The 26,288-nt window shown below is 38.4% G+C and overlaps 2 protein-coding genes across 9 annotated transcripts in view; one reads left to right on the top strand and one right to left on the bottom strand.

Moving 5' to 3' along the window:
• Window positions 1-26,288, top strand: part of thrb (thyroid hormone receptor beta) — a 262,738-nt gene that overhangs the window by 118,374 nt on the left and 118,076 nt on the right. For 4 of the 8 annotated variants that reach the window (XM_067424909.1, XM_067424906.1, XM_067424913.1 and 1 more), the window contains one exon: window positions 10,654-10,703. The exons of 2 other annotated variants lie outside the window; for them this stretch is intronic. The gene's annotated coding sequence lies outside the window, so the exon portion shown is untranslated. Of the gene's footprint in view, window positions 1-10,653; window positions 10,709-26,288 lie in introns of all 8 variants that reach the window. 2 more of the 8 variants (XM_067424911.1, XM_067424908.1) reach the window with 1 other exon arrangement.
• Window positions 22,117-23,595, bottom strand: LOC137047382 (general transcription factor II-I repeat domain-containing protein 2-like). The gene has a single exon (XM_067425017.1). The coding sequence runs from the start codon at window positions 23,593-23,595 to the stop codon at window positions 22,117-22,119; it is 1,479 nt and encodes a 492-aa protein (XP_067281118.1).

Raw genomic sequence — 26,288 nt, 5'->3', positions numbered from 1 at the left:
AAAGTAAATATGACATGTGACTCTAAACAAGCATTCAAACTTTTATGGAGATTGGTCTATAGGTGGCGCTATAACTATAAAAGCTTTGATGCGTTTGCTATGGTAAATTTCCTGTAATTGTTGTAAATGGTCTTTTGTATCTATTATCGTATAATGTTCAAATGATTTGTTAGATCTGCTCATTCTGACAGGTCAATAATTATCCAAAATGACTGGCATTTGCATTTGGATGGCTATAATTGGGTCATTTCAATATGTGGCCTTGACCAAGTGTCCCCAAAAGCCTTTAATAAATCCTCAATGAATGCTCAGATCTTCATTTCATCTCAGTTTTAATTAATTTAATGCTTAAAGGCCTTAAATACAAAAGACCTTAACTGTTTAAAGGCCTTAAATGCTTGAACCCCGCTAAATGCTGCTTGCAGCTTTAATTATTATTATTATTATTATTATTCTGCCGTAAAACTCATCGTGCAGACCAAACCGTAAATCCTAGAGACTTCAAACTTTGTCAATAGGTAGTCCAAAAATCGAGGAGAGGTTATCAAATTATGAGCCAGATTGGCCAATAGGTGGCGCTACAGCAACCAAAAACGCGAAATGGCTCATAACTCCTAAACCGTTCATTCTAAGGGTCAAGTGTCTTATATCATTGGAAAGCTGAGACCTTGGCGAACAAAACGTATATCTCCGATTTCATTTCCGGTATGCAAATTTTTCCGCCATTTTGAATTTTGTCAAAATTCTACTTTTGCGAACTAGTCCCTGGTTTTTTGACATATCAGAACCAAACAAGTGCCAAAATGTTCTCTCTAGACTGAGTATCAATAATTATCAAAAAAAAGTTGAAATTTTGACTCATGAACGAAAAGGGGCGTGGAAATGTACATTTAAGGCGGAGCCTATTTTACTTAAGAGGCTATAACTCCAGCAAGAAATTAGATATCTTCACCAAACTTGGTACACATGTTTATGGGCTCAGTTTTTGGTCACGATAAAAAAATCGCGACGATTGGCCACTTGGTGGCGCTATAACATGGAAAAAACACAAAAAGGGCTATAACCACGCGACCGCTAGTCCGATTGACTTGAAAATTGGTAAGCAGTGTCTTGGCCCAAGGTACCATGTCTGTCTATGAGAACATTGGCGTATCTAAAAAAACATGGCCGCCATTGGCCAATGAAATTTGAGCACCTATTAGACAGGGTTAACGGAGGTCGACCGGAACGAAACTCAGTAGGCATGTTTGACTCATGGTCCTAGAGGTCTGTAAGAATTTTGAAAGAAATTGGCCACTAGTTGGCGCTAACGAGTTTTATGGCTCTGCAATCACGTGGTGTTGCACACATCGGCAAAATAAGCATATCATATGATAGATCTCCTCATGTTGAACAACTTTGCCTCTAGAATCATTTCGGTCAATCAAATTGTTAAATAAATATTTGCAATAATGTTAAAAACCTACTTTTGCGAACTAGTCCCTGGTTTTTTGCGCTATCAGAACCAAACCAGTCTAGGACAATACTCTGGACTCTCTAGATCAATAATTATCAAAAAAAGTTGATCTTTTGCATTTGGATGGCTATAACAGAGCCATTTAGAAAAGAGGCGTGGCAAAATACACTCAAAAGCCTATAAATCCTAAGAGGAAACTCAAAACTTCACGAAAATTGTTGGGTATATGTGGCATAACATGTTGAAGACACATGCAATGTTTTATGGAGATCGGAGTATAGGGGGCGCTATAAGTGTTAAAAAGCTTTGAAAACCATGTATTCCCTATGGTGAATTGCCTGTAAATTGTATTTTCCATCTCTGTAATCAGGTGGGGTTAAAACAGCCACATAATATGCATATATTATGATAGATCTTCTCATACTGAACAACTTTGCCTCTAAACTAGTCCTAGGTTTTTTGCCTGATCGGAACCAAACCACAGCAGTATGGTTCTCTGCACTCTCCTGATCAATTCATATTTAGACTTTATAAAGTCACTATTATAATATTTAAAATCACATTTTGTCAGTTTATCACTTCATTTCACCTGATATCTCTCAAATTCATTCAGTGCTTAAAAACCTTTCATGCAAAAGGCGTCAAATGCTTAAAGACCTTAAATGGCTTGAACCCCGCTAAATGCTGCTCGCAGCTTTAATTATTATTATTATTATTATTATTATTATTCTGCCGTAAAACTCATCGTGCAGACCAAACCGTAAGGGCTAGAGACTTGAAACTTTGTCAATAGGTAGTCCAAAAATCGAGGAAAGGTTATCAAATTATGAGCCAGATTGGCCAATAGGTGGCGCTATAGCAATCAATTGCGCAAAAGGGCTCATAACTCCTAAACCGTTTGGTCCACACTCAAGTGTCTTATATCATTGGAAAGCTGAGACCTTGGCGAACAAAACGTATATCTCCGATTTCATTTCCGTCATGAAAATTTTTCCGCCATTTTGAATTTTGTCAAAAACCTACTTTTGCGAACTAGTCCCTGGTTTTTTGACATATCGAAACCAAACCAGTGCCAAAATGTTCTGTCTAGTCTGAATATCAATAATTATCAAAAAAAAGTTGAAATTTTGAATCATGAACGAAAAGGGGCGTGGAAATGTACATTTAAGGCGGAGCCTATTTTACTAAAGAGGCTATAACTCCAGCAAGAAATGAGATATATTCACCAAACTTGGTACACATGTTTATGGGCTCAGTCTTTGGTCACGATAAAAAAATCCCGACGATTGGCCACTTGGTGGCGCTATAACATGGAAAAAACACAAAAAGGGCTATAACCACGCGACCGCTAGTCCGATTGACTTGAAAATTGGTAAGCAGTGTCTTGGCCCAAGGTACCATGTCTGTCTATGAGAACATTGGCGTATCTCAAAAAACATGGCCGCCATCGGCCAATGAAATTTGAGCACCTATTAGACAGGGTTAACGGAGGTCGATCGGAACAAAACTCAGTGGGCATGTTTGACTCATGGTCTTAGAGGTCTGTAAGAATTTTGAAAGAAATCGGCCACTAGTTGGCGCTAACGAGTTTTATGGCTCTGCAATCACGTGGTGTTGCACACATCGGCAAAATATGCACATCATATGATAGATCTCCTCATGTTGAACAACTTTGCCTCTAGAACCATTGCTGTCAATCAAATCATTAAATAAATATTTGCAATTATGTTAAAAACCTACTTTTGCGAACTAGTCCCTGGTTTTTTGCCCAATCAGAACCAAACCAGTCTAGGACAATTCTCTGGACTCTCTAGATCAATAATTATCAAAAAAAGTTGATTTTTTGCATTTAGATGGCTATAAAAGGGCCATTTAGAAAAGAGGCGTGGCAAAATACACTCAAAAGCCTATAAATCCTAAGGGGAAACTCAAAACTTCACGAAAATTGTTGGGTATATGTGGCAGTTTATCACTTCATTTCACCTGATATCTCTCAAATTCATTCAGTGCTTAAAAGCCTTTCATGCAAAAGGTGTCAAATGCTTAAAAACCTTAAATGGCTTGAACCCCGCTAAATGCTGCTCGCAGCTTTAATTTTTATTATTATTATTATTCTGCCGTAAAACTCATCGTGCAGACCAAACCGTAAATGCTAGAGACTTCAAACTTTGTCAATAGGTAGTCCAAAAATCGAGGAGAGGTTATCAAATTATGAGCCAGATTGGCCAATAGGTGGCGCTACAGCAACCAAAAACGCGAAATGGCTCATAACTCCTAAACCGTTGCTTCTAAGGGTCAAGTGTCTTATATCATTGGAAAGCTGAGACCATGACGAACAAAACGTATATCTCCGATTTCATTTCCGGTATGCAAATTTTCCCGCCATTTTGAATTTTGTCAAAAACCTACTTTTGCGAACTAGTCCCTGGTTTTTTGACATATCAGAACCAAACCAGTGCCAAAATGTTCTCTCTAGTCTGAGTATCAATAATTATCAAAAAAAAAGTTGAAATTTTGACTCATGAACGAAAAGGGGCGTGGAAATGTACATTTAAGGCGGAGCCTATTTTACTAAAGAGGCTATAACACCAGCAAGAAATGAGATATCTTCACCAAACTTGGTAAACATGTTTATGGGCTCAGTCTTTGGTCACGATAAAAAAATCGCGACGATTGGCCACTTGGTGGCGCTATAACATGGAAAAAACACAAAAAGAGCTATAACCACGCGACCGCTAGTCCGATTGACTGGAAAATTGGTATGCAGTGTCTTGGCCCAAGGTACCATGTCTGTCTATGAGAACATTGGCGTATCTCAAAAAACATGGCCGCCATCGGCCAATGAAATTTGAGCACCTATTAGACAGGGTTAACGGAGGTCGATCGGAACAAAACTCAGTGGGCATGTTTAACTCATGGTCCTAGAGGTCTGTAAGAATTTTGAAAGAAATCGGCCACTAGCTGGCGCTAACGAGTTTTATGGCTCTGCAATCACGTGGCGTTGCACACATCTGCAAAATATGCATATCATATGATAGATCTCCTCATGTTGAACAACTTTGCCTCTAGAACCATTGCTGTCAATCAAATCATTAAATAAATATTTGCAATTATGTTAAAAACCTACTTTTGCGAACTAGTCCCTGGTTTTTTGCCCAATCAGAACCAAACCAGTCTAGGACAATTCTCTGGACTCTCTAGATCAATAATTATCAAAAAAAAGTTGATTTTTTGCATTTGGATGGCTATAAAAGGGCCATTTAGAAAAGAGGCGTGGCAAAATACACTCAAAAGCCTATAAATCCTAAGGGGAAACTCAAAACTTCACGAAAATTGTTGGGTATATGTGGCATAACATGTTGAAGACACATGCAAAGTTTTATGGAGATCGGAGTATAGGGGGCGCTATAAGTGTTAAAAAGCTTTGAAAACCATGTATTCCCTATGGTGAATCTCTGTAATCAGGTGGGGTTAAAACAGCCACATAATATGCATATATTATGATAGATCTTCTCATACTGAACAACTTTGCCTCTATAACCAATACTGTCAATCAAATCTTTATTTAAATATTCACAATTATGTTAAAAACCTCATTTTGCAAACTAGTCCTAGGTTTTTTGCCTGATCGGAACCAAACCACAGCAGTATGATTCTCTGCACTCTCCTGATCAATTCATATTTAGACTTTATAAAGTCATTATTATAATATTTAAAATCGCATTTTGTCAGTTTATCACTTCATTTCACCTGATATCTCTCAAATTCATTCAGTGCTTAAAAGCCTTTCATGCAAAAGGTGTCAAATGCTTAAAGACCTTAAATGGCTTGAACCCCGCTAAATGCTGCTCGCAGCTTTAATTTTTATTATTATTATTATTCTGCCGTAAAACTCATCGTGCAGACCAAACCGTAAATGCTAGAGACTTGAAACTTTGTCAATAGGTAGTCCAAAAATCGAGGAGAGGTTATCAAATTATGAGCCAGATTGGCCAATAGGTGGCGCTACAGCAACCAAAAACGCAAAATGGCTCATAACTCCTAAAACGTTGCTTCTAAGGGTCAAGTGTCTTATATCATTGGAAAGCTGAGACCATGACGAACAAAACGTATATCTCCGATTTCATTTCCGGTATGCAAATTTTTCCGCCATTTTGAATTTTGTCAAAAACCTACTTTTGCGAACTAGTCCCTGGTTTTTTGACATATCGGAACCAAACCAGTGCCAAAATGTTCTCTCTAGTCTGAAAATCAATAATTATCAAAAAAAAGTTGAAATTTTGACTCATGAACGAAAAGGGGCGTGGAAATGTACATTTAAGGCGGAGCCTATTTTATTAAAGAGGCTATAACTCCAGCAAGAAATGAGATATCTTCACCAAACTTGGTACACATGTTTATGGGCTCAGTCTTTGGTCACGATAAAAAAATCGCGACGATTGGCCACTTGGTGGTGCTATAACATGGAAAAAACACAAAAAAAGCTATAACCACGCGACCGCTAGTCCGATTGACTTGAAAATTGGTAAACAGTGTCTTGGCCCAAGGTACCATGTCTGTCTATGAGAACATTGGCGTATCTCAAAAAACATGGCCGCCATCGGCCAATGAAATTTGAGCACCTATTAGACAGGGTTAACGGAGGTCCATCGGAACGAAACTCAGTGGGCATGTTTAACTCATGGTCCTAGAGGTCTGTAAGAATTTTGAAAGAAATTGGCCACTAGTTGGCGCTAACGAGTTTTATGGCTCTGCAATCACGTGGTGTTGCACACATCGGCAAAATATGCATATCATATGATAGATCTCCTCATGTTGAACAACTTTGCCTCTAGAACCATTGCTGTCAATAAAATCGTTAAATAAATATTTGCAATTATGTTAAAAATCTACTTTTGCGAACTAGTCCCTGGTTTTTTGCCCAATCAGAACCAAACCAGTCTAGGACAATTCTCTGGACTCTCTAGATCAATAATTATCAAAAAAAGTTGATTTTTTTGCATTTGGATGGCTATAACAGGGCCATTTAGAAAAGAGGCGTGGCAAAATACACTCAAAAAACCTATAAATCCTAAGGGGAAACTCAAAACTTCACGAAAATTGTTGGGTATATGTGGCATAACATGTTGAAGACACATGCAAAGTTTTATGGAGATCGGAGTATAGGGGGCGCTATAAGTGTTAAAAAGCTTTGAAAACCATGTATTCCCTATGGTGAATCTCTGTAATCAGGTGGGGTTAAAACCGCCACATAATATGCATGTTATGATAGATCTTCTCATACTGAACAACTTTGCCTCTATAACCAATACTGTCAATCAAATCTTTATTTAAATATTCACAATTATGTTAAAAACCTCGTTTTGCAAACTAGTCCTAGGTTTTTTGAGTACAACTTTGCCTCAAGAACCAATACTGTCAATCAAATTGTTATTTACATATTTACAATTATGTTAAAAACCTAATTTTGAGTACTACTAGTCCTAGGTTTTTTGCCTGATCGGAACCAAACCACAGCAGTATGATTCTCTGCACTCCCCTGATCAATTCATATTTAGACTTTTATAAAGTCACTATTATAATATTTAAAATCACATTTTGTCATTTTATCACTTCATTTCACCTGATATCTCTCAAATTCATTCAGTGCTTAAAAGCCTTTCATGCAAAAGGTGTCAAATGCTTAAAGACCTTAAATGGCTTGAACCCCGCTAAATGCTGCTCGCAGCTTTAATTCAATTTGTTTTTGTTGCACACTTGCTGGACTGTGTTTAAAATGTGTAATATGGGCAACTTTTATGATATGTCAGTGTTTTTGACATTGTCAATCCTCATTAACTTTCATTGTATGAAAAAAATCATCATGAATGATCCACTTAACTCCTAAACATGAACAACAGTTTGGAACAGCATGAGTTGAGTAATTAACAGAATGTTAATTTCGGGGTGAACTATTCCTAAGAGTGTTTTAAGCTTTTTTTTTATAGCTGATCTAAATAAGTTGTATGAAAAACAAAGGCAGAGAGGGTAGAGACTAGAGAGAGGCAAAGTAGATACAAAGCTCAAGCAAACATGCTGCATGAGCCAAAAAAGTGTGCCAGTGTGCTGGATGGCCTTCAACATTGAAGGACAGAGAAAGAGAAAGAAATATGGATGGATGAGGAAGGAGAGCGGCAACATAGTGACTCTGCTCATGTTGTTAAAGCAATTATCATAAAAGTAATTGGGAAAATGCATTACACAGACATTTATTAGAGCTGTACACTAAACATTGTTTAAAAAAAAAACTAAAATCATAATTTAAAATACATTTTTAAAAACTTAAAATATTAAAACAAATGCAGTTTTAGATACAAAAGTTTAAATGAGATGATATTAAAACATCTATGTGGTAACACACTCATTCTGACAAGTCACGAGACATAGGATCATGAAACTAGCCTGGGGTGGGCAAGTTTTTGGCACAGGTGCCACATTGGACTTTAATAGTACACTGGCCAAACAATATAATTCCCTTATAAATACATTGTTCCTCCTTGATTGTTTCCTGTATCCTTTAAGCCCAGAAATAGTTGTATTGTAAGATTCTCATTCTAATACAGGCACAATTTTCTGAAGTGTGTGACTGATGGGATCGTCCAGTGATTACCTGAATAATTGCTCTGCAAAGAGGTATTATTTAACCTTAAAAAGGTCATTATTTAACCTTAAAAAAGGTCATTATTTTTGTTTGATTTTTGCACACAAAAAAGTATTCTCATCATTTCATAAAATTAAAGTTGAACCACTGGAGTCACATGGACGATTTAAAAAATGTTTTAACTACCTTTCTAGACCTTGAAAGTGTTAATTAAATAGCTGGAGGGGTCAGAGAGCTCTTGAATTTCATCAGAAATATCTTAAAGGGGTCATATAATGCCATTTTTGTACAAGTTAATATGATTCTTTAGTGTCTAAATGAAAACTTTGTAATATACTTTAATAAAAAATTCTCATTAGTATTGTAAGAAAACACTCATTTTACCTGCTCAAATACAGCTCTGTTTTCAGCATGCCGTTCTCGTGCATACGGCTTTAAATGCTAATAAGCTTTGCTCACCCCGCCCCTCTGTTTTGTGGGGAGCTTTCACACACATACATAAGGAGTGTTGCCGTTGACAACAGTAGAGCTGAAAGAATGGCCACGTGAGTCTCTGAGGAGATCTGTGCAACTCTAGCAATTTGAACTGGAGTCGGACCGGGACAAGACAACAGCGCCAACGAAATATGACAATTAAGGCTAAACAGGACGTTTCTGAATGGTTGGTTAATGTAATGTCACTGATCTGTCTTTATGTACTGGCAGGGTAACTGATGAATGCTGTGTGTTTACTGATGTTTACATTAGTTCATTGACAAAATGATGTTACAGCTAATGCCAATAAAAACTTTTTTTCTGTAAATGTTGGCTTGTCAGTGATGCTTAACATTATCAATGCAGTGTAATAACTGTAACAACACGATTTTTTTTTGACAGCAACTTATAAACCATCTACATAATTAAGCTTATGTCAGTTACCACGTCCACATTAACTTTAAAACCGGTGTACACAGTTTGTAATAACACAATATGGTTAACCATAACATGTTGTTCATTATAAACGTGGGATTATGAATATATTGAGAACGTCATACATAGAAAGCATGCCGTAATGTAACTTACCCACTTTAGCCGCATTCATTGTGAAACGTGTACGCGTTTCAAACTACTCACTGGTGAGAAATGCGTCACGGTTCGCGCAGACATTAAAACATTTACGAAAACAAAAATCAGCCACTGTGTCTTAAGCGGTTCGGATTTAGGAACATCAGAATGACTGCTGTGTTCATTCATTATTACACCCAAGAACAGAACACCACAATCGCTTCGACTCCATTCTGCTCCAGCCTTTTCACAATTTACAGACTGTGACAGAGCTCGCGCAGGGAGGGTCTGAGTTGAAACGCTGCTTGTCAATAAACAGTTGTGGGAAGGGTGTCCGATCGTGTGACATCACACGGTCGAACGGCTCGATTTGAGACAGGGGAAAACATATAAGGAGATTGATAAAAATCCATCCAGTGTTTTTTTTTTTTTTTTTTTTTGTAGGATGGCTGTGTACAGGCCCTACCAAAACACATTTCCATACAATCAGCTTGTAAAAGTGCATGTACCATTATATGACCCCTTTAATTTGCGTTCCGAAAATGAACAAAGGTCTTATGGGTTTGGAACGGGGGGAGTAATTAATGGTCGAATTTTTGGTCGCACTAACCATTTAAAATGAATGGGGAAAAAAAATGTGTACACATAAAATAGTACACATAAGTACTAACAAAACAATTCATAGTATGTAAAATACACACTGATGTCTATGGAAGCGATTATAATTCAACGAGGTGTTTTATTCATATCAAACAGGTTTTATTCAAAACCTACATTGTGTAGGTAACTATAACGTTTACTCTATTCTTCTCACACTTCATCAGCCGCTTGCTTCCATGTATATTAGGAGAAGTGGATGAATATACATGTTGTACATCAGACAGAGCCAATTCTCTCAATTGCTGTGCAAACTAACATGGTGGCACCCATCGTGGATTATAGATTAACTAACATTATCAATATAAAGGTTTTTACACAACAAAACACATTCACTTACATGTATTTAAGGTAATACATCTGTCATACATTGCTATTCTGGAGCATATGCTTTGTGAGTGAACACAGAGTGATTGTTCTAAACATTTCATTGATCAAAGTATTCTGGAGGAGATTGATAAGGTCCTTTATATTTGTTTGACAAGTGGAGAGAAAGCACATGCTGATAGTTTCAGAATTGTATTGTAAAGTTCAATGCTCTGATTGGGTGGTTTGGATCTTGTGGATTCTGGCAACTCTTGTGGAGGTTTATTAGGTTACATTGCAATATAATGGAACTATTGAAAAGGGGGTGGGGTGGGTTGATCAATGGGCTGGATTAAACCACATGGCCTGCTGAATCTGGCCAGTTGGCTGCAATTTGCCCGTGTCTAAAGGCTTATGGGTGAAATAAAAAAGTGCATTCAAGTCATCACATTGTTCACATTGATTTGTACTTTTCTTTTGGCTAAAATTAAGGTGTAAAAAGAGAACGTGTGATTGTGTTTGTTTATGTGTGTTTTTTCTCTCTCTTTAGGGCAAGGGAGGCAGCTCTCATGACAAGGTTTAGTGGATGTAAGGCATGATGTAAGGTGATCATCTTCTATTTTGGTGTGTTTGTGGTTGTGTAATGTCAGCTCTTTTGTGGAGCTCACATGTCATGTGGTGGGCATTGCAGACACATGCAGTGGGGATAAATTTGACCTGTCTGTCATCAGCTGTTGTCATATGCTCTGTTGCAATTTTTTTTACCAGATTTTGTTAAAGCAACATTTCTATAAAATATAATTCTGTCATAATTTATCCACCATTTGTCATTCACATTACAGAACCACATAGCAGATCTTTTCAATATAATAAGAGTGAATGGTAGTGTTGGGCATCGTTTTGATTTGAATGATTCTGATTCCGATTCTAACTTTCGATTTCGGTTCTTTTCGATTCTCGATTCCGATTCTTTGAGGGGTGGAGTCAAAACATGTCACATCAATATTCAATGCTATTTTCGATACCACGGGGAAAAAACGTTGCATATTATACTGTCAAATAGATATTTATAATAATATTTTTTTCTTAACATTTTCTTCTGAAGAGATCACTTTATATGATAAAGCTTTAAAAGGAGTACTTCGGCGCTGTGAAGATGAATCTGTATTTAAACTGACTCATTAATGTAGTAGAAATGTGAAATTATTTTTTAATTTGGTGCTTTCTAGACTGAGAAAAGACAGAAAATGTATTTTTGTCTCATGGTAATGTAGTAACCCTTTAAGCTTTTTCTTATATATAAACATGGACCAAATACTATTAAAATTATCTTACAAATATTTGCTAATTCAGTGTATTTATAACAAGGGGGTAATTGTGTTGCAATAGCTTACACACAGCACAAGGAAGCTTGATTTTGAATGGTTAATTGAATTTAAAAGACGAGTAAACAGTAATAAAATAAGAACAAATAAACAGATTATAATAGCACAAATAAATACAATAGAATAAAAGATAGACAGTTTTTTTCTGGTAGTTCTAACATTCATGTAAGAAAATGAATTTAAAAAAACGCAAACTAATTAATTTTAAAATAACATTGGATAATGATCTTTGTAAAAAATGAAATAACCTACAGGTGAAACCATTAAAGTTACACAAGTTGATCAGTCAAGAGCAGTGTGATCGTTTGTCTTTTTGTAGTTTGAATAACAAATAACTGCTGTCCCTTTAAGACCCGACACACGCATGGATCCTAAACACTTCCTGTTACTCATTCTTCCTGAACAGTTTACAACTGTTTTTAATTTAATACTCTTCAAGATGTGCACTGAGAATTTTTTTTCACTACATCCATAAACCTCCTCTTTGGTCTTCCTTTTGACCTCCTGCCTGGCAGCTCCTGACAGACCTGACACTTTTCTCCACCCATTTCCAACCTGCCTGCACACACTTCACCTCTTTTCCACTCTCCCCATTGCTCTGGACTGTTGACCCAATGTACTTAAAATCCTGAACCTTCTTTACCTCTTCTCCCTGTAATCTCACTGTTCCACTTGGTTCCCTCTCATTCACACATGTATTCTCTCTTGCTGCGACTAACCTTCATTCCTCTTCTTTCCAGAGCAAAGCTCCACCTCTCTAGACTTTCCTCCACCTGCTCCCTGCTCTCACTACAGATCACAATGTCATCCGCAAACATCATAGTCCATGAAGATTCCTTTCTGACCTCATCTGTCAGCCTGTCCATCACCACCGTAAACAAGAAGAGGCTCAGAGCCAATCCTTGATGCAGTCCCACCTTTACCGTGAAGTCATCTGTCTCACCTACGGCACACCTTACCACTGTCCTACTGCTCTCATACATATCCTGTACCACTCCACCATACTTCTCTGCCACTCCAGATCTCCTCATACATTACCACAGCTCCTCTCTTGGCACTCTGTCATATGCTTTCTCTACATTTACAAAGACACAATGCAGCTCTTTCTGACCCTCTCTGTACTTCTCCATTAACATTCTCAAAGCAAATAAGGCATCTTTAGTGCTTTTTCTTGGCATGAAACCATAATGCTGCTCATGTCCACTTCTCCCCTTAGCCTTGCTTCCACTACTCTTTTCCACAACTTCATTGTTTGGCTCATCAGCTTAATACCTCTGTAGTTTCCAAAACTTTGCACATCTCCCTTGATCTTAAAAATCAGCACCAAAACAGCCCTTTTTTAGAGCCCTTCTTGACCACCTAAAGCGCATCTCAACTCCTCCCTGAAAAACACGCAGCACTCTTCCTTTTCCAACTTCCACCACTTTGTCTTCTGGTCTACCTTTACTTTCTTCATCTTCCTCACCACCAGAGTCATCTTACACACCACCATCCTATGCTGTCTAGCTACACTCTCACCTACCAGTACTTTACAATCGCTAATTTCCATCAGATTACAGCGTCTACATAAGATATAGTCCACTTGTGTGCTCCTGCTACCACTCTTATATGTCACCCTGTTTTCCTGCCTCTTCTGAAAGTACATGTTCACCACAGCCATCTCCATACTTTTAGCTAAGTCTACCAACCTCTGTCCTTCTGGGTTCCTTTCCTGAAGACCAAACCTGCCCATCACTTCCTCGTCCCCACTATTCCCTTCCCCAACATGTCCATTCAAATCTGCCCCTATCACTACCCTATCACCTCTGGGAACAATCTTCATCACTTCCTCCAACTCGTTCCAGAATCTGTATTTCTCATCTTGCTTACAACCTACTTGTGGAGCATAGGCACTAACAATATTCAACATCACACCTTCAATATCCAGCTTCAGACTCATCAACTTATCTGACACTCTCTTTACCTCCAGGACATTCTTCACAAACTCCCCCTTCAGGATCACTCCAACTCCATTTTTCTTCCTGTCCATACCATTATAAAACAGTTTAAACCATGCTCCTATGCTTCTAGCCTTGCTCCCATTCCACCTGGTCTCCTGGACACAGAATGTCAACTTTCCTCCTGCATCATATCTACCGGTTCTCTGCCTTTACCTGTCATTGTAGCAACAGTTAAAGTCCCTACTTTAAGTCCTAAACACCTGCCTTTCCTCTTCTCTCTCTGACTATGGACACGCCTTCCTCCTCTCCTTCTTTGACTAGCAGTAGCCCAATTTCCACCAGTGCCCTGTAGGTCAACGGCACTGATGTCAGTTGTTGTTAACCCAGGACCCAACCGATCCGGTATGGAAGTCATATTTGTGATTCGCCTAATGAATTATATATATCACAATCTATGACAAATATACTACTATAAGATTAGATTAGTGAATCTAGCAGCAAAAGTTACAAAATCACGAGTGCACAATGATTGTATAAATAAAGAAAACCATAAAAGTGAATGTGTAACTCTTAATTAGTAAAATGTACACAAAATACATTCATGAAAAACAAGTAAATATATAAATATATTTATAGAAATAGGACCTATATACTAAGAAATTACTTTTTTATGTATAGCACATCTTTTTAATGAGGCATCAACATATTATTGATAGGGCATAACAAGAAAGGCTATTAATAATCTTTTATAGCGCACAAGTATTATAATACAGAGCAGATCAAAGTGCATATGCACATCCCATGCGCAGGATCGCGCTGCACTCCGTCCGCATTGAGAAGTTCAAAACCCAAAGGGAATATATATCGATGCGTAGTGAATCTATGCAATATTTTATTGAGACATTTCTTCTAACGGTTTAAAATTTCAGTTACTGTGTGGGAACATTAAACCATTGAATGGCTCAGAACACTTATAATATATAGTGCACAAATCGTTGATGGTGCTTTATTATGTTTTTGTTCCTTTTGTGGGGCACTGGGCCTTAACAATAATACAGAATATTATACGCACAGTATTGTATTTGGATCGGTCCTGTCTGACCGTTACCCGATCCGGCAAATAATGACGGATTCTGAGTATCGGATCGGTGCATCCCTAGTTTACACGGAGAACTGTAATCTGTTTAAAAGTCCAATCTGATTGAAAATGCTCCATATAAACACCTCAATAAGAATAAACATGAGTGAATGAAATTGTAATCGGTTTGAGGGGTGGGAGGCATAAACCTTTTCATGAACAGATCGAACTAAAAATTCACCATGTAAACGGCCTGACCCAATTACTTTTGAGTGTACATCTTTGTGATGTGATATACAGTGCGTGCCTCCCCTACTGAAGAGCCTGCGCCACGCTCACACCAAGCTATAATGTTGACGAGAGGAAAGTACATTTTTCTGAGAGGTAAACTTTTTATTTTGTTAGAAGTTATGAAGATAATGTTGGAATAATGTGTTAGTGAACTAAAATAGGGTATAGTGAATTAGGGTTTAGGGGCGATATTTGATTTAGCCAGGGAGAGTGCTGGCCTGCCAAATCGAAACCAGTTGACAAATTAGGCAAGTCAACCCTCATGTAACATTACAGCTGACTGAAGGTGGATGTGTGTGGGTGTGCACGCACCGATCTGTTGGTGTGTTTTGTGTGTAAGAGAGAGTTTGTGTTTATGTGGTTTAAATGCAATTGCAAAGCAATTAATTGGTTTTGTTTCATTCTGATTTTTTTTTCTCCAAGTTGTGTTGTGGTAGAAATAGCTACGGGTAGCGCCAGTGGATTGTCAAGTGCTAGAGTGCAAACAAAATGTCCAGGACCGATCCAAATTCTTTGTTGTAACAATAAATCGTTAAGGGTTATAAAGCATCATCAACTCTTCTTCATCTAATCTATTAGCTCTGAAGTCATTCCATAGTTTAAAGGGTTACTTCAGCGATTAGCATATGGCTTTGTACTCATCACGACAGCTCATTCATTATGATGAATGTAATCTGACTCCTGCTGCGTTTGTGCTGTGACACTCACTCAGCGGCTAAATCATATTATATTGAACAAGCACATTCGGTTTTTAATTGTAGTGTCCGTTCTCTAACTGAACTGATCTTATGAAAAATAATGTGGCGGGAAAGTGATCCGGCAATCCAGTAGTGGTGGCTTTGGGAGTGGCCTCGTTATGCAGCAAAGCAAGTGCATTCTGGGAATTGTTGTCTTTCATCCAAAAAATCAAAAAATCATTTTCTCTCTTTTCTCAGTCTAGTAGGCACCAAATTCAAAAATAATTTCACATTTCTACTACATTAATGACCCAGTTTAAATACAAAGCTTAATGCTAAATCACTGAAGTAAGAATATTTAAGTCATTAAATTCAAGTTCAACGGCTGTCAGTAATTCTCCATTCAGCTTTAAACTGTGTTTGCGTAATTTACGACAGTTAACACAATGAAACTCTCTCCAAGATGATAACATTTTCCTGTTATTATGCTTGATTTGTAGATAACGGTCTATGGTTTCACATAAAATTACTTTATCTTGCTGGAGTTTATTGCGGTTTCTAAGACCCAGTTCACACAAACACAGTATTTTTATAAACAGAGTTTTTCCTCCTCCATTTTAAAAAACAACTCTGTCTGCATGAAAACACAAAACCATGTTATTATAGGCTGCCTGATTTCCTCATGGCGCCCCCCCCCCCCCCCCCTGGGGGTGCCATGTGTTCGGTGAAACCCTTCAAGTTCCTTTACTTTGGACTCTTTTACTTTGATGGTAACTACACATGGGCAGGGCCCAAGTGGACTTAGCGTCACACACTTGCCTTACTATTTAGTATTATTGCATTCTGGCACCTCTGTCCTGCGATACAATGAGATAACTGAGCATGTATCTATATACATGTGATAAGCGTTGAGCAGAGTTATTAAAAGCTGCGTGTGGAGGTTGCATAGACTCGATTCATGTAAACAAAAGAGATAACGCCGCACAATCTGATGTCAAACAAAGGAGAGAACAGTGCACAAGCCGAAATCGCCATTTTTACCTTGTATCATTTCTGCACAGAATGGTACATTTCACTGGTGTTGATTTATTTGTTCCCCAATTAAAAAAATGCTTTCGATTTTATACAATTATTGTGCACGCATGATGAGTAACTTTGCTGCTGAATTATCCACTAATCTAGTTTATCCACATCTAGTTTTTCTTTTTTTTTCCCCCTAGATTCTGATGTCCTCTGATTTAATTTTCAATACAACCAAAAACAGAGATATATAATGATTGATAATCATGATAACTTGGGTCACTATAATCGTGATATGAAATTTTTAAATTCCCATCCCTAATATCATAACCCCTTTAAGCATTTATGTGTCAAAATACTTTTTTAAGGGTAGTGTACAGACCACCTTTATAAGTAGAAAGACTATATGTGTCTGACTGACCATAAAAAAAACGTATGCTAGAAGCCCGGAATGGGGGAGGGATGGATAATAATAGCCATAATAGCTGATCTTGCCAAAAAAAACATTGGTTTCCATCCATTGTTTTTTTTTTTTTCTTTTTTTTTCTGAAGCAATATTTGCTGTCCTGGATTAGCCAATGAGTCAGAATTTTCACTTTTGAGAGAACTAAAACTTTAAGTATGATGGGGTATAAGCTGATAATATTAAAAAATATCTAGTTGCCGATATTACAGCGCTCATATGTAAGCATATGTCCATGTGTGCAGTTTTAGTCACAAGAGCTTCCATGACGAAAATTTTATATATTCTGGAGAATTTGTTAGTAAGTTCTAAATAAAACAATGATGTTGTGCTATACTGCATATTGTGAATTTAGTCACTATACTGTACAAATCTAACAGAATCATTTTGAATTTTCAACCTAGCAAGGCTGTCTGAGTTTTGAAAAATCTGTTTCTTGCTCAAATCACCAGTGATGAAATGTATCATTCTGTGCAGTGTGATGTTGTAAAAATGGTGATGCTCAAAACCAAAGAATTCTAAAAAATGTGGAGCAGCTGCTGTTGAAAAATATGTGAATGTTTTTTGTTTGCAAGCAGGAAAAGAGGATACAATTATGGAAGGACAAAAGTAATGAAAGAGAAATGAGAATGGAAAGAGAGGCAAGCACAGATGAATAGTAGACGAGAGCAGGCCAGCATGTTACATAACCGCTCTGACATCTACATGCAGCCGGCTGTTCTAGAGCAGTGAGGAAAATGTTCCAAATCAGGGCCATTCAGGGTAAGAATGAATCACATGACAGCCAGGCTCAAAAACGGCATGCTTTCATTTGGACACTGATTTTTTTTTATTTTTTACTTTCATCATTATTTTAACAGGGACCATACACAACACACTTGTTGTGCCAGAGTTAGCTAAAATAGCTAATTTGTATCTGCGGTGCAAATAGCTAATTTATTGGAGTTGGTATAACCAAAAAGAAAGTTTTGCGCTGAGGAAAAAAAAAAAAAAGTGCCGCGACAGGGCAAGCCATGTTAAACATCACACTAATGCATTAGGTTAAAGCTTAAAATAAAGAAGTAAAATAAAGAAATAAAGAATTTTTTGGGCTGGTTGGATCACATACCTTTCCAACAGCAGCTCACTCTTTTTCCGCCACTATTTTTAGATGCATTTTGTCCATAGAAATGCTTTATTTTTTGGTGCTGTAATTTGACGTGACTAGTGGAAGTTTTCCATGCCCTTTGGCCAGACATGACTCATTGATAATGACATTCATTGTCAATGATTTTCATTATCGATCATTAGAGATTTTATCAGTCAGTTGTTGCAGGCCTACTTTCAAGTCCTGTAGGTTGTGAGGTGGCGCCCCTTTATGACTATGCCATGGATTGAACATAATAATCCAGCACATTCCACAGATTTCAATTGGATTGCTCTGCAGATTTTAGAGATCTGGGCAACGTCATGAACTCTTCATGTTTCTCAAACCATTCATGAACAATGTGTGCAGTGTGGCAGTGTGCATTATCCTGCTGAAAGAGGCCACTTTCCCCAGGGAACACCACAGTCATAAAGGGGTGGCCAGGAGCAACCCACAAGACTTGCTGTTTCAACAATTTGGCCCTTGTCAAAGATCCTCAGATATTTATTCCTGCCCATTTCTGCTGGACTTTACACGTTGATTGCGATAATTGATTGTTTGTGTAACATCTAATCTACCCAGACATTATTATGTGGCCTTTTTAGATAATTAAACAGTGAATAAGAGTTGAAGACTGAAATAAAATTGTGCAGAGGCATATAATGTAATATACAGGTCCTTCTAAAAAAATTAGCATATATGATAAAAGTTCATTATTTTCCATAATGTAATGATAAAAATTAAACTTTCATATATTTTAGATTAATTGCACACCAACTGAAATATGTCAGGTCTTTTATTGTTTTAATACTGATGATTTTGGCATACAGCTCATGAAAACCCAAAATTCATATTTCAAAAAATTAGCATATTTCATCCGACCAATAAAAGAAAAGTGTTTTTAATACAAAAAAAGTATACCTCCAAATAATTATGTTCAGTTATGCACTCAATACTTGGTCGGAATGATAAGACCGAGATATTTGTACTCCTCACCATCTTTCTCCTTTTATCAAGTTGGAGTGGGTGAGGGAGCCCCATGTCTAAAATCAAAGACCAGCTCTTTGGTCTTGGATGTATTCAAATGCAACTAGGAGGCTTCACACCAGTCAACAAATTCATGCAACACTGGACCGTGTTCAGATTCATCTTGCTCCAATAAACTAATCAGCAGTATCATCTGCAAATTTAATTATATAATGTCCAGGGTAAGTACTGCGACAACAGTCAGTGTCAGTGTGACAAGACACTACCCTGTGATGTCCCAATTTAACTGAAACGGACCCCAGATAATGTGTTTTCCACCCTTACTCTTTGTGGCCGCCCACTCAGAAAGTCCAAGATCCATTTAATTAGTGTTGAATTTATTTGGAAATTGCTCTGTCTGTTTGCTAAAATTTGTGGGTGGATTATATTGAATGCTGATGAAAAGTCTGCAAATAAAATGACATTTACATTTAATCATTTAGCAGACGCTTTTATCCAAAGCGACTTACAAAAAGGGGAGAGCAATAGAAGCAACGAAACAAACAACAACCTGCAAGTGCTGTAAGAAGTCTCAGTTAATCGAGCACAGTACATTTTTATTTTATTTTATTTTTTATAATAATTATAGCTATAATAATATTTGCTTAAATGAGAGCATGTTTTACAACCCTCCAGGTTTTGAATATATATCAAATATTACATATTATATTTGTAATATAATATATACATACCTCTCTTGTCTGAGTGCACTTAATAATAATAATAATAATAATAATTCATTATATTGATATAGCGCTTTTCTAGACACCCAAAGCGCTTTACATATAGAAGGGGGGAATCACCTCAACCACCACCAATGTGCAGCACCCACCTGGATGATGCGACGGCAGCCATTTTGCGCCAGAACGCTCACAGCACACCAGCTGATTGGTGGAGAGGAGACCGAACGATTAAGCCAATCAGGATATGGGTATTGTTAGGAGGCCATGATGGACAGGGGCCAATGGGCAAATTTGGCCAGGATGCCGGGGTTACACCCCTACTCTTTATCGAAGGACATCCTGGGATTTTTAACGACCACAGAGAGTCGGGACCTCGGTTTAACGTCTCATCTGAAGGACGGTGCTCATTGACAGTTTAGTGTCCCCATCACTATACTGGGGTGTTAGGACCCACACAGACCACAGGCTGAGCACCCCCAGCTGGCCTCACTAACACCTCTACCAGCAGCTACCTGGTTTTCCCATTTGGTCTCCCATCCAGGTACTGACCAGGCTCAGCCCTGCTTAGCTTCAGTGGGAAACCATTCTTGGGCTACAGGGTGATATGGCTGCTGGCTTAATCTCTATGACGCATGGTGACATTCTGATAGCATTTAGCTTAGCCCACTAAGCTCAGTTCATTCACTATGGTACCAGACAGAGATCAAGTTAGAAGCGACCAAACACCTCCAGGTTTTTCTTATTGAAATACAGTTACACGAATAGTTGAACGATCAAGTATGATGACATAAAATAAAATGTAACACTTTTCTAAACGGATTAAAAAGGAGAACTATAATGTATGGCGGAATAGCACTTCTGAGAGTACTTCGACTCTGCGCAGTAAAAAGTCACATCTGAAAAATTCTTCCTCAAATCTCCCCCTCCCCCCTATTGACAGAAATGAGAGAGGGAGGTGGAGATGTGAGGGAGGATTTTTCAGCCGGGAAGTATCCCTTTTGTGACTTATCCTCTGTAAAATGGTCCATAAAAATGACCTCAGGTAATACTAATCACATCTGAATATACCTGCTGTAAACATGCATTCAAATGTTCCGTGATTTCCTGTTTAAAAGTGTTTTCAGCGTTTTTTGTTTTTTTTTAAGAGGGGCTTGAAAAAGCATTCAGTTGCTTTCTAGGCAGTGGTAAAAGTATGTGGCTAACCCAGGGGTGGGCAAACTTTTTGACTCGCGGGCCACAATGGGTTCTAAAATTTGACAGAGGGGCCGGGCCAGGAGCATTTGGAGGGAGTGTTTGGGCCGGATATACTAAAGTATTAAATGTAATGTGTGCAAACCTCATAGCACAGTAAGAACACTACAACCCAATTTATTAACTGTCTTTCAAATGTGAAAAATAGCCCTTATCAGTTAATAAATTTGTCTCAAGGAATAGGCAAGATATGGCATTTACATACTATTTCGCAGATACTGGGAGGAGGAAATGTAAATAGATTAAAATAACATACGCACTGTGATTTATCAAGATTGCGTCTGTTTTTAATAAGTTTCAATCGAAGGTGCAAAGTTAAAGAAAGCAACATTTATTGAAAAATGGAATCACTTTCAACATTCAAAACATATTATTACACAACGAAATACTCAAGCTCAATAATATCTACTTGTGTTAAACTCCGCAAAATCAGGGATGGATTGTCCTGACCACGCTCTACAAACTCGCCACGGACGCCCTCGCCTTCACGCGCAAACAGTACACGTGTATCGTTGCCAAACACATAGGCTGGACATAGGCTGTATTAACTAACACAACACATAGACATAGGCTGTATTAAATATCCTACCTGCAGCTGAAAATTTAAATTTAAATTAAGAGCGATGTGCGCCGTGTTAATTAAGCTACTGTACTGCTGCTGTGCGTAAATGCGCCTTGCTCTTAATTAAAAGACGCACTTCCAAACTTTCCATATGCATTTTTTCATAACACAGCAGAAAAACTCAGAAAAACTATTTCAGTGGGAACAGTGTTGTTGGTCTCCCTTTTTTGCCAGTGCATCAAAGTCTGGAGTTAGTTTTGTTGTGGCAATTCTCAGGACAGATCTGAGATGTTGGTCAGTTAACTTGGATCTGTGATGGGCTTTGTTGATTTTCATGACGCTAAACGTCTGCTCACACACGTAGGTCGAGCCAAACAACACCAGCATCTTCTGCGCAGTCCTCCGGAGGTTTGGAAACGCGGTCTCGTTAAGTGAAGCGTAAAAGTCATTCAGTTTTAGAGACTTGAACTTCTCCTTTGAGACTTCTCCTTTGAGTCAGACTGAAGATCGATCAGTTCCAATTGCAGCTCCTGCGGTGCTGATTCGGGGTCTTGTGACAGGGGACAGGACACCAGTTGAAGTGACTTGTCCGACGGCAAAATTCTCTGTGCAGATCGTCCAGTGATTTGCAGTATTTCTTCGCATTTCGGACGGCCTCTTTCTGCATGGCTAGTGTGGGGAAATGTGCGAAAGATTTGTTTGACATTTGCCTGGAGAATAAAACCAGCTTGGATTTGAAGGCTCTCACATTTGTGTACATGTCTTGCGCAAACTGATCTTTCCCCTGTAGCTTCACGTTCAGCTCATTCATGTGTGAAAATATGTCCACAGCAAACGCAAAGTCACAAAGCCAGTTTGTGTCGCTCAGCTCGGGGAATTCTTCGGATTTCCCCATTAAATTAAAAAATGAGCGAATCTCGTCTTTGAGCTCCCAGACTCGTTGAAACACTTTCCCCAAACTTAACCAGCGGACGCGAGAGTGGTAAAGTAGGTCCTGGTGATCCGCATTAGTTTCTTCCAGGAACGCAATGAACTGACGATGATTAAGTCCCCTTGCTCGTATGAAGTTAACAAGTTTTACAACTGGATCCACGACGTGATTAAGCTGCAATACAGACTTACACAGAGACTCCTGATGAATGATGCAGTGAAGTAAAATAACATCCTGGTCAGGGTTTTCTTCTTTCACTTTATCCTGGATTCTTTTCAGCAGCCCGATGTTTTTTCCAGTTAAATTTGGCGATCCATCCGTGGTGACATTGGCAAGTTTACTCCAAGGTAGCTTCATTCTCTCGATGACAGCAGACACCTGTTCATACAAGTCCTCTCCTCGCGTTTTCCCTTTCAGTGATTCCATGCTCAAAAGCTCCTCCGTTATCTCAAAACTGTCGTTAATCCCTCGGATAAAAATTAGGAGCTGAGCAGTGTCTTTTATGTCGTTACTTTCATCCAGTGCTAGTGAATATAACTTAAAGGACTCCGCCTTTTTGTTTAACTCGCTAACTATATCTTCGTCAATCAGTTCCACGCGGCGAGTCACTGTCCTGCGTGCTAAACTGATTTTTTCAAACTTGGCTTTGCTCTCCGGACACAAGAGACCTGCTGTCTCTACCATGCACTCTTTCAAAAACTCGCCTTCGGAGAAAGGCTTGCTAGCCTTTGCTAATTTGAATGCCAGCAAATAACTTGCCTTGGTACTTGACTCTTGAATTGCAGTTTGTCGGTGAAAAAAGTTCTGTTGACTCTGTAAATTAGCTGCCAACCTCTGAGCAGTAGCCGCCCGTTCTTGTGTTGACTGCTTGCTAGCATAGTTTGCATGCTTCGTGGCAAAGTGACGGCTGATATTGTACTCTTTGAAAACCGCAACAGCTTCTTGGCATATCAGACATACAGCCGTTGATCGGACTTCAGTGAAGAAGTATTTTGTTGTCCACTCCTTATTAAACACTCGGCATTCGCTGTCCACTTTCCTTCTCTTTGGTCCGCTCATTTTCACAGAAGGGCTTAATGGTTACGTGAAACGAAGTGAAAATTAAAGTGAAATAAAGAGAAATACGCGCCACTCAAACAACGGTCAATGTGTTTTGAGTGCGCCATCTACTGGGGAAACGTGGGCATTGCAGGGAAAGGGAAAAAAAAAGGAGGTTTTTACTATAATTTGGACAAGTTCGGCGGGCCGGATTAAAAAGCCTAACGGGCCGTATGTGGCCCGCGGGCCGTAGTTTGCCCATGTCTGAGCTAACCTCAAGTTTTCTGCTTACCATTCAGAAAAAAAGGAAACAAAAGGTCAAAACACTTGTTAGAGGCTCAAAACTCATGTTAGCTTTAGGTAGCAAGTGACTATTATCAACAGAATCCAATCAGAATTTAAATAATTTAATTAAAACATTGTTCGATATTGTGCACACAATATCAGGAAGCATCTTAAAAGCTTAATTCACCCAAACATGAGAACTCTGTCATTAGTTACCTACCCTCGTGCCGTTCCAGACCCATAAGACCTCCGTTCATCTTCAGAACACAAATTAAGATATTTTTGTTGAAATCCTATGGCTCAGAAAGGCCTACATTGTACACAGTACACTCAGCAATCAGGAAGTGAGTGTTTCTAATTGACTTCACATTTCGCCATTGAAGTCTATGGGGTCACTGTGTCCATTTATATTTCATTGAAAGTTAAATAAAAATAATGGGTGTTTTCATTTGAAGCAGTTTGGTTTGATTTGGTCTCAGCAGTGTCTTTAAAGTATTGAAGGCTTGAAGCTGTTCACATTAATGCTTGCATACACACCTGCTCATTTTGTTTGTTTTCTTTCTCTGAGATTAATGCCAAACTCATTATGGTGACATGCATGCACAACTTGCGTCATGTCACAGTTGGCACAGCTGACCTCTCACCAGCCCCTTTCTTCCGCTATTTTTACCATATGCTCTCACTGTAATTTACAGGTCACAGTAGGGTTAGGCATATGGACCAAAATATTATATTTCACTATGTGATTGTCAGTCATGTTCAGTTTTACTGTTCAGTGTTTTGTTTAGTTTCTTATTCTTAGTTTTCTTTGTCACAATATGTCTGATTTCTAATGATTTATTAGTTGTCATGGTTTCTAATTCGTCCACATCTGATACCTTTTTTTGTTGATGATCTCCCGGTGTATTCAAGCCTTTAGTTGTCCTCTTTACTTGCTCTTGTGTTAATGTTACGTTGATGTATAAGTGGTAATTTGTTCCTAATGTTTATTTAAAAAGTGTTATTTTTTTTCATTCTGCGTCACATCTTGCTTAATGGATTACTACAATCAACCTGTGTCATTGCAATTATTATTTTTTATTAGTAATTGTGTGTGTGTGTGTGTGTGTGTGTGTGTGTGTGTGTGTGTGTGTGTGTGTGTGTGTGTGTGTGTGTGTGTGTGTGTGTGTGTGTGTGTGTGTGTGTACAAAATTGCTGATCTATCCATTCAGTCATGTCTGACACTGGACAAATATTCTCCATGCTTTCCTGTCCTGCTTCTTTCAACTGTTTAATGTTCATATTGCTGTCTGTTTTGATGGTGTCAAGACAACAAGTCCAACATTACAGATTTCAAATGCATAACATGGGGAGTAAGATTGTTGCAATCTAATTATTGCACATTCTAGTGACATCCCTATTTTTTTTTTTTTTTTGCAATCCAGTACTTTTTCTATTTGTTGTACTAATGTCCAACTCTCACAGCAATACTATGTCATTGTAAAAATAATTATAATAATAATAAATAAATAAATGTATACTATGTTAAAAAAAAATATGTATAATATGTTGCATCCTGGTCAGTATACAGCGATTTAATAAGCTTGATCAAATGAAAAGGGATGCTGAGGTCAAGTAGAGCCACCCATAGCTTATGTTCAACGCAGCCGAAAGCTTTGCTGCAGTCGATAAAACACAATTTAAGATCTTTCTGGTACTTGCAGGTCTTTTCAGTGATCCATCTGATAAGATATCTAGTACCTCTACTCTTCCTGAAGCCATCTCTTGATTAATGGCCTACTGTAGCCACTGTTGGATAATCTTCTAAATGATCTCACTGGCATGAGAAATCTCAGACATCCCCCTTTGTTGGTAATAGAATAAACACAAATCCTGTCCAGTGCTTTGCCCATTTACAAGTGGACCACACCTGTTGGCACAAAGCTTTGATGACACTGATTGGTTTTAAAATTTCTGCAAGTATCCCATTGATTCATGGGGCTTTCTTATTTGGCATTTATTTCATACCCCATTACTTTTCTTTGAAATTTTTTTTGATTCCCTGTCTATCTGGCCATTTTCATTTTCTTCTTAGTTTTTAGTTAGACTGTCATACGGCTCTTCTGTATATTTTATCCACCTGTTCTTGATCTCCCACTGGTCACTCAGTTCTGGAGGTGGCTGTGGAGCAAACAACAGAAAAAAAGTCTAGGAAATGTGAAACAGTTGGAGTCAACTTGATGGAAGAGAACACCCCGGAGATGACCAACAGATATGTAGCCAAAGATGGAGCCAATGCGTAGCCGATGATCCAGGAGACCGATGAGGAGCCATGGCAACGAGTGTCTGAGGTGGAGGTGGGAGTCCAGAGGGCAGAGCCGAGGGGAAGTCGGAACCAAGTGACACGAAGTGTCTACAGGCATGGGCCCAGCAGGGAGGCACAAAGGCCA

Source organism: Pseudorasbora parva, chromosome 19, assembly GCF_024679245.1.
Source record: "Pseudorasbora parva isolate DD20220531a chromosome 19, ASM2467924v1, whole genome shotgun sequence".
NCBI lineage: Eukaryota > Metazoa > Chordata > Actinopteri > Cypriniformes > Gobionidae > Pseudorasbora > Pseudorasbora parva.
The sequence above is the reverse complement of the archived record's forward strand: the minus strand, read 5'-3'. Positions and strand labels throughout refer to the sequence as shown.